This window comes from Lactuca saligna, chromosome 2 (assembly GCF_052625555.1).
Source record: "Lactuca saligna cultivar CGN05327 chromosome 2, ASM5262555v1, whole genome shotgun sequence".
NCBI classification, from domain to species: Eukaryota; Viridiplantae; Streptophyta; class Magnoliopsida; order Asterales; family Asteraceae; genus Lactuca; species Lactuca saligna.
Window position 1 is genome coordinate 1,241,970 of NC_136418.1, and position 9,883 is coordinate 1,251,852.

The window sequence follows — 9,883 nt, forward strand, 5'->3', positions numbered from 1 at the left end:
TAAACACCAAGTTCAAAGCTTTATACCGTATATGAGTGCCAAATGTTGATAAGGTTCTGAATCTATCAGCCTTTGCTCTTTTGATGATGTTTCAACAATGGCCACCTTCCTTCAAAACACCAAGATGCACTCCAAAATGGTCTTCTAGGCTCAAAACACACAAACGAGGGATTAGGGTTTCGTGGGATCTGCTTAAGGGTGAGAAGGTGGCTGGACTTTAGGGCATAATGATCTATATATATGGGTTAAGCCTAAATTTTAGGGTTTACAATTTACACGTGAATGCAGTGCGTACCCCAAGGGAACGCCCCGCGTTCGGGCTCCATTTCCAAAAATCCAAAATTGGCAGAAATGGTCCCTCCTTCCCTCAAGCTTGCAAACATAAGGTCCAAAAGTAATAATTCAACATATAAGGGACCAAAATATAAATAATACATGGACTGAGCGTTACATAAATCAATTGACACACCCTAAGTTTCTATGAACATGTTATACGAGGCATTTTATCGAATAGATGGAGGCCATGGCAGAAGAAAACTGAGTAGAAGTAATTAACATTTGAGGTATATGTGATTTTTTCTTACCTGGATGAATCAGATCAAGCATGCGTTGGGGATGGAGATGTATGAATGCACTTTGTTTATCTGATGACACCACACCGCCTCCCTCAATCTTTAACTTAAAGTTCCTCTATTTTACCCCAAATATGATTTGAACCCAATCAACTTGGATCCCTCTAAATAGTCCAACAACAAAAAAATATATATAATTTTATAGAGAAAATTGTTAAAACCAAAGAAGTAATACGAACCTCCAATTTACATAATAAGAACCCTACATGAAGAACATAATTGGTTCGATGAAGGACAAATGGCAGAAAAAGGGGAGCATTTTCAATGAAATTAATAGGTAGTCAGACAAGCAACAGACAACGACACCAAAAAAAGTACTACTTGGGGAAGCTATCTGTAACATCCCGAAATAGCAAGAATAGTGTTGAAGGGCTAAAAGTTTAAATCTTGAAGGGCGACTCGGCGAGTCCATGGATGGACTCGGCGAGTAGAGTCGCGACTTTGGTCGCGTGTCAAGTGACCTACTCGGCGAGTCCAAAGATGGACTCGACGAGTAGGTGCTGGGTGAAGAAAACCCTAAATCCGGGGAATGATCCCTATATAAAGATCATTATGTTTCCTCCACAGCCTCCTTGATCCCCCTTGAGTCCCAAAAACCCTAATTTCATGGAGGAACCCCATTGTTGAGCAAATTGGAGCTTAGAGAGGTGTTGTTGAAGAAATCTTGAAGGAGAAGAGGCTTGGATCAAAGGGCTTTGCTTGGATTCGAGTTTCATTGCTGTTGGGGCATTCTTTGGAGGTAATATTTCGTTCTTGGGTTGTGTTCTCTTAGATTCTCATTTTGGGTTGTGTGGGAAGCTTAGTTGTGTGGCATCTTGAGTTTGAAGGATGGATCTGAGGTTGCTACCTCAGATCTGGAGTGGAGAAGATCTTAAGAGCATTAAAGCCCCTGTTCTTGTGTTGTTAATGGAGCTATCATGTCCCAAACCTTAGTTCTAAGGTGAATAAGGCCTAGATCTCTTTGGATTCACGTAAAGTTTGCCACTTTACGTGATGGATGGATTGTAGGAGGTGGGATCTATGTTTTAGATCAATTGCATGGCCTGGAGTGCTTCTGAATTGATTCAGACCGGTGATACTCAGCGAGTCACATGGGTGGACTCGACGAGTTGCTTGAAGATGGCCTGGAACTCGGCGAGTTGGAAGAACAACTCGGCGAGTAGGTTGAAGATAGCCTTAGACTCGGCGAGTCTGTTCTTGACTCGGCGAGTCTTGTCGAAGAGTCCCAATATTTCCTGGTTGAGTCGAGAATCGGTGAGTCAAGGGATGACTCGGTGAGTTGGGTGCGAGTGGACTCAGAGTTGTTGGACTCGGCGAGTCTTGGGGTGACTCGGCGAGTTGGGTCGCTGATGGAGGGAAGTTCTGAGCATAGGGACTCGACGAGTCATCGGGTTGACTTGGCGAGTAGGGTCAGTCAGGGGTTGACTTTGACTTTGTCCAAGGTTGACCAGTTGTCTTCTAGGGGTATTTTGGTAATTAAGGGTATTTATTGAATTGAATGTTTTGGTGTTCAGTGGAGGAGTTCGTGTCAGGGTTGGAGCAGCGGGATCTTATCCTTTCAGCCGGCAGTTTCGAGGTGAGTTATCCTCACTATATCAACAGGGTCTAAGGCACCAAGGCCGGCCCTTATCGGATTGAGATCCGGGTAGTTGTTATTATTTTGTTGTTGTAATATGCTTGCATCCTGAGAGTTAGGATGGTATATGTTAGAGACCTGATTGAGATCGGTATCCTGAGAGATAGGGAGATGTTATGCTAATGACCGGTTAGGTCGGTATCCTGCCTAGAGTATGTTATGCTATGTGATCTGCTAGATCGGCTTGTTTGAATGTGAACTGTTATATGATTATATGTTTATGTGTACATGGTTGTTTGGACTGGAGATGGGTTGAGGCGGTCCTGCTTTGTGTTGTAGGCCAAGATACTCAGGGCGGACTGGTTGTTCCGAAGGCCCAGTGAGCGGTCCGGATATGCTGTAAGCCCCACGCGGGCGGACCAAACGTGCCGAGGCTCGGAGAGTGGACCAGGCCGACTGAAGGCCCGATGCAGGCGGACCAGTCATACTATAGACTCAGAGAGTGGACCAGGTGAGTTGAAGGCCCAGTGCGGGCGGACCAACCACACCGTAGACTCGAAGGACATGACTAGACTCGAAGGATGGATCCGGTGGACTGAAGGCCCGATACGGCGGACCAGTCACACAGTAGACCCGATATGCATGGTTGTTCTATGTTCTGTTATGTATGTTTTATATGTTATGGGCCGGAAGGCAATATGTTTTGGACCGGAAGGTCGTAGCCTAGAAGGGCGTATATGTGGTTGGTATTTTGGGGGTATCTCACTAAGCTTTCGGGCTTACAGTTGTGGTTTAATGTTTTTCAGGTTCTTCAGGAGACTGTGGCGAGGCGAAGGCGTGATCGTACCGCTCCTCATGATTTTGTAGCAATGTGATTCTGGGAACACTCTAAATGATTGTATTGAAAACCTTTTGTAAACAATTTAATGAAATCGGGTTGTTTTTGAAAAATTTAAATTGGTTGTATTTTTCGGTCGTTACACTGTCCGTGGATGAAGCAAGATGAAAAACTAAAAATTACAACTGAATTTGTAAATTTAAATAAAAAAACTATTTCATTACCAGGATACGTGAAAGCCAAAATAAATAACGAGTGAAGAGTGGGAGCAAAGAAATTAGAAGCTCTAAGTTATTATATAAGTTTTATGAACCCTAATCGTATCATGGAAATTGTGAAGATGATGGAAAATGTCGTATGATTATTAATGGCATATGTTTCATAGAACAAATTAATAAATATTTTCCTAATATAAATGGATAAGATCAAATTAATTAAATAAAAAAATATTAATCAAAACATAAGATTACATAATTATCCTTTTGAAATGAATTGCTAATAAAGATTCCTACATCCACATAATAATTAATTAATTAAACATAATTTATAGTTATAAGATATGAACCTAACTTGCTAATAAAGATTCCTACAGTAAAGCCCCGATATTTTCATCCAATTGACACGAAAGTCCCAAACTAATTTTTTTGACACAAAAGCCCGAATTACCGGCATTTATTGACCCGATTGACCTTTTCTGCCGGTGCATCCGGTTTACTTGGTGAAGTGGCACCAAATGCTTACATGGATAACTGATTTATTAAATGAGAGGCTTATGTGGAGTTGTCGACCTTACTTAAGCACCATACCGTCAATCCCCATGAACCCTAGCTTCGTATTTTTCAAAGGAAAAGACGAGAATGTCGTCTTCTTCATCTATTGGAAGCAAGGTTATGCGAAGGTTCAATCCCCCTCAAAGGACACATTGCGATTGCGGTGACTTAGTTGGAAGGTGGACTTCATGGAAGACAAGAAATCCTGGAAGAAGATTCATTGGATGCCCAAATTATAGGGTTAGTTGTTAATGTTGAAATTCTTCATCTTTTAGTTTTTTTTTTCTTTCTTTAATCTTGGATTATCCAGGATTCGAGTAAAGATTGCAAATTCTTTGATTGGGTGGATCCTCCACTCCCTAATCAGTGGTACAAGGACTTGCTCTTACAATTGCACAATGGGTGGAATGGAGATGTTGTACAACAAATGGAAGAAGCAGTAGTAGAAGTTGTTCCAGCTCAAGTGCAAGGTGCAGGTGGTGTTGTTCCAAGGTGGTCAATGTTCTGGTTTATTTTGGGTTTATGTTTTGGTTTGTATTTTAAGATAATGTATTGGGATATGTAGTCACTATGTACGATGTTGTTTCTTTTGCAATGTAATGAACATTTTACTTATGTTGTATTGAATTATGGTGAAATCAAAGTACCACAACTATGAACCACATATGAATAATAAAACTGTCAATAACCAAGGCTAACCTGCACAACCAAACTTGAAATAAAATATGACATTGATCAATTGTGACCATTGGTTAATGCCCTTGCTTAATTACCAGTAATTGTTTACAAAATATGAACCAATATAAGTGGATATGTACCACCATTTGCAAAATATGAACCACAAAGTGGTATGCAAAATATGAACCAAAAGATGGTATGCATCAGTTTACATAGTACCACCTTTTACAAAATATGAACCAAAAGATGATAACCCCTATCACTAATCTATAACTAATGTCTTATCTTCACACATTCCTATACCAAGAGGGTCAACCACCTTCTTTTTCAGCTTCTGAAGAATGATCCTCTCTGAGGGTCTCCTTGTTCTTTGTTTCATATTATTCCCAAAATGCCCTTGTTGTACTGGATCATTCACTGGAACACCTTCTTCATCTTCTTCTTGTCCATCTCCTTCATCTCCTTCTCAATCTTCTTTTTCTCCATCTCCTTCTCCTTCTTGTCCATCTCCACCTCCTTCCACTCCATCTCCTTGTCCATGTCCTCCTTCTTCTTTATTACCCTGTCCATCTCCTTCTTGTCCACCTTCAACATTGGCAGCCTAAAACAGAAAAAAAAAATAGTAAAAAACACTTAATCATATACATAAACACTAAATGAAACCTTACCACATATCCAAATTCTTCTAAATGAGCTTTTGTAATTCCAAGGCATCTCATAATGTCTACATCAGTGTAACCTGATTTCCTCAACTCTGTAATTTGTTGTGTAATGTAGTCCATATCTGCCATATCCAGCCCATCTCCATCACTCATCACATCTACATCCACCATCTCTTCAGAATTATATTCTTCATTGACCCTTTTTTGGGGTGGTACTGTATTTGAGGTTTCACCTCTTTCAAACCAGCTATGAAAGCCACCCCCACCTCTAGGTACCCTACCACCTCCTCTATTTCCCCTTGTCCCCCCTCTACCACGTCTTATCCATTGGGTTAGACTAGGGTCCAATCTTGGCCTGCCTATTTTCTTATTGGGTTTAGGATCTGGTTCAACATGTGGATTTTTACAGGTTTTCTTGTTGTGCCCCTTTTGTTGACAGTTTTGACATTGGACAGTTCTGCCCTTTGAGGATACTTGAGAGAACTTGTCATCCCTCTCTGATACATGCCTTTTCCTTTTCACAGTAGGCCTGCCTGGCATCCTCCTCTCTAAGGGGGGTAAGGGCTTAATATAAGGAGCTTCTGTCCATAAATTGTTGCCATTAACAAGTAGAATGTTATAACTATAACTTGAAATGTACATTGCCTTACCAAACCACTTGCTGATAAATGTCTTTGGATCCTGATGAGTTAACATGATAGATGCTTGGGCATGGACACATGGTATCCCTGATACATCCCAAAGTCTACATGCACAACTCCTTTTCTCTATGTTGACTCCATATGATTCAAGACCATTTCTAACTTCAAATTCATTTTGTCCACTAGGGTGTACCCTCCAAAACCTGCAAATAAAAGTTGTTACTAAATTAGCATAAAAGTTATTAATAACTTAGCATAAATGTATACAAAACAAGGAGAACTTACTTGAAGTCCTCACCAAATTCTTCCATTTTCTTAATTGCAGATGGACACACATCTCCTTCCCATTTTTCAGCTAACTCCCTGAGGTTGTAAAACCTATCCATCATATATAGCCTTATCTCTTCAAGCATGGTCAGTAGTGGCTTCTTCCTAGCATCAAGTATAACTGCATTGAAGCATTCTGCCATACCATTTTCTACAGCCTCACAGGCCAATCCAGTGGAAAAGAAAGCCATGCACCATGTATTTGGCTCCCTTGCCATTAGATGTTCATAAGCACCTGGGCTAATCTGTCTTATCTCATCTATGTGATTCTTGAATTCACCCTCTACAGTTGATTTGGCAGCCTTCCAGAATAGGTTCCTTAACTGAATTCCACTATATACTTTTCTGAAGTTGGCATAGATATGTCGTGCACACTGTCTATGCTCAACATATGGTAACACCTCCTTTGTTGCCTCAAGAAGACCCTTATGTTGGTCTGAAATTACACACATGCCCTTCCTGCATCCATTCCAAGGTCAACCTCTAACAACTGAAGGAACCACTTCCAGTTAAACTTATTCTCAATTTCAACTACAGCCCAAGCTATGGGAAAAACATGATTGTTTGGGTCCCTACCTATGGCTGTTAATAATTGTCCTTTACACTGCCCTTTCAGAAAAGATCCATCGATCCCTACTACCCTTCTACAACCCATCTTCCACCCTTCTTTGATTGATTTGAAACATATGTACATCCTTTTGAAAATAGTTGTACCATCATTGTTGTCTTCGACACAAATTTTAATGGTGCTGTCTGGATTGGATCTTAGCAATTCACCACCATAATCCCACACCCTTGCATAGTGATCACCTAATTTTCCCTCAATCATGGACATTGCCCTACATCTAGCCCTATAACTCCTTACCCATGAAATCTTAGTGTGAAATTTGTGTTGAACTTTTTCTTGGATTTCCTTAGCTTTCAAATTAGGTGTCCTAATAAGTTCTTTAAGGAATTGTCTAGCTAACCATGTTGGTCCCATAAGTTTTCCATTGTTAAAATTCTTGACACATGTATGATGTGGATACATTTTCTTTATTTGGAATGACTTTTCAGTGCTCATCCAAGAGGCTTTAACATAATAAGGGCAACCGAATTTCTCATGATCACTAGCACACACACAGTGTAGTCTAACACTATCACATTTATTAAACCTAATCTGATAACCTTTAGATATGGCTTGATTTGTTAAACAGAGTTTAAGTTGCTGTGGAGATTCATACCTTTCTCCCTCTTGAGGTTTCATTCTATTCCATTTCACATTTGGATCATGTGTGGAATATTTAAACTGAGCTTTACTATCATTTTCCTCTTCATCTACATTTTCTTCCTCATCCTGTTCGTCATCCAAAGGTTTTTCTTCCACGGGTGCTTCATCATCTTCAACATTCTCGAATAATGGGATAATGAAGTCTTCATCTTCATCGTCAAGAGACAGTGAGTTCAAGAACTCATCTCTACATCTCCTACTCTGTTTCTTTAGAAGGTCTTCATCTAGTTCCACGTCGATCGTGTCAAATTCCAACACACCTTCCATCTTCAAGGCTCTAACTCGTATCTCCCTTGCACTCGAATTCGTATCTCCTTCACAGTAAAAACCCTAGAATTGTTGCAGTAGAAAGAGAGGTTTTTCCAGCTCGATTAACCCTTCTTCATTTAATGATGTCCTCGTCATCTTCCAAGTAAGCGTTAGTAGCCACATCATCTCGATTACCGGCTATTAAATGAGTTACCGGCAAAAAATGTCAATCGGGTCAATAAATGCCGGTAATTCGGGCTTTTGTGTCATAAAAAATTAGTTTGGGACTTTCGTGTCAATTGGATGAAAATATCAGGGCTTTACTATATATACCCCATATATATATATATATATATATATATATATATATATATATATATATATATATATATATATATATATATATATATATATATATATATATATATATGGAGTGGTTCAAATGAGAACCAAAAAAGGTTAAGAACCGTAAGAACCTCTAACTTTAGATGTTTATAAAGGGTTTAGGGTAACCCTAAACCCTAAACCCTAAACCTTAAACCTTAAACCCTAAACTCTAACCCCTAACCCCTAAACCCTAAACCCTAAACCCTTTATAAACCCCCTAAACCCTAAACCCTAAACCCTAACCCCTAAACCCTAAACCCTAAACCCTTAACCCTAACCCCTAAACACTAAACCTCAAACACTAAACCCTTTATAAACACACTAAACCCTAAACCCTTTATAAACGTCTAAAATTAGAGGTTCTTACGGTTCTTAACCTTTTTCGGTTCTCATTTGAATATTTACCTATATATATATATATATATATATATATATATATATATATATATATATATATATATATATATATATATATATATATATATATATATATATATATATATATATATATATATATATATATAGGGGATACTGAATATACATTACAGCCCTACCTAAGCTTAGATACTAAACCTTTAAAATATGTCATTTTAACAAGCTAAATATGCTCGGTTTGGTTTCACTTGGTAAATATATCATCCTCCATAACATTTCTTTCTTTCATTATTGTTTACCATCTCTATTTTCTTTCCTCAATTATCGTTTATTACTTCACCCAAGTGAACATTACTAAACCCTAAACCCTAAACCCTAAATTTAAACCCTAAACCCTAAATCTAAACCCTAAACCCTAAACCTGAAACCCTAAACCTTAAACTTAAACCCTAAACCCTAAATCTAAACCCTAAACCCTAAAACCTAAACCCTATTGTGTCGATCTTGAATTTACATTTTGAAGTATTAACCGTGAATTCATTAACCCTAAACCCTAAACCCTAAACCCTAAACCCTAAACCCTAAATCTAAACCCTAAACCCTAAACCCTAAACCCTAAATCTAAACCCTAAACCCTAAACCCTAAACCATATTGTATCGATCTTGAATTTACATTTTGAAGTATTAACCGTGAATCCATTAACCGTAATCTTTATATAGTAAAACAATGTATTTTTAAGAGGTTTAGTACCTAAGCTTAGGTGAGGCTGTAATGTATATTCCTTTTTCCCATATATATATATATATATATATATATATATATATATATATATATATATATATATATATATATATATATATATATATATATATATATATATATATATATATATATATATATATGTTCAGGTTCATTTGAGACCATTCTAATTTTGTGAGACCGTGAGACCAAATCTAAAAATAATTTTAAAATGCAAAATAAATGGAAAAATCCAAAAATTCTTTTTTTAAATATTATTTTCGGAACTTGAATTAACTAAAAAAAATATAAAAATAAATAAAAAAAAATCCGTTTTTTTTTTTTTTTTTGAAAAATACGTGAAATATTCTAAATAGAATATTACACTGACATATTCTAAGAAATAATTTTAAAATGCAAAATAAATGGAAAAATCTAAAAATTCTTTTTTTAAATATTATTTTCGGAATTTGAATTAACTAAAAAAAATTAAAAATAAATAAATAAAAATTCTTTTTTTTTTGAAAAATACGTGAAATATTTTAAATAGAATATTACACTGTACATATTCTAAAAATAATTTTAAAATGCAAAATAAATGGAAAAATCAAAAAATTCTTTTTTTAAATATTATATTCGGAACATTAATTAACTAAAAAAAATAAATAAAAAATAAATAAAAATAAAAAAATGCGTCTCACGGTCTCACAAAATATAGGTGGTCTCAAATGAACCTAAC

At 37.1% G+C, this 9,883-nt stretch overlaps 1 protein-coding gene across 1 annotated transcript; it reads right to left on the bottom strand.

Annotated features, from left to right (window-relative positions):
* Positions 1–6,566: 6,566 nt before the first annotated feature.
* On the bottom strand, positions 6,567–7,661 carry LOC145028711 (uncharacterized). The gene has a single exon (XM_078977472.1). The coding sequence runs from the start codon at positions 7,659–7,661 to the stop codon at positions 6,567–6,569; it is 1,095 nt and encodes a 364-aa protein (XP_078833598.1).
* Positions 7,662–9,883: the final 2,222 nt, after the last annotated feature.

What these genes read in the sequence shown, in the direction of transcription:
- LOC145028711 (XM_078977472.1), bottom strand. Translation starts at nt 7,661, where the DNA reads ATGGAAGGTGTGTTGGAATTTGACACGATCGACGTGGAACTAGATGAA.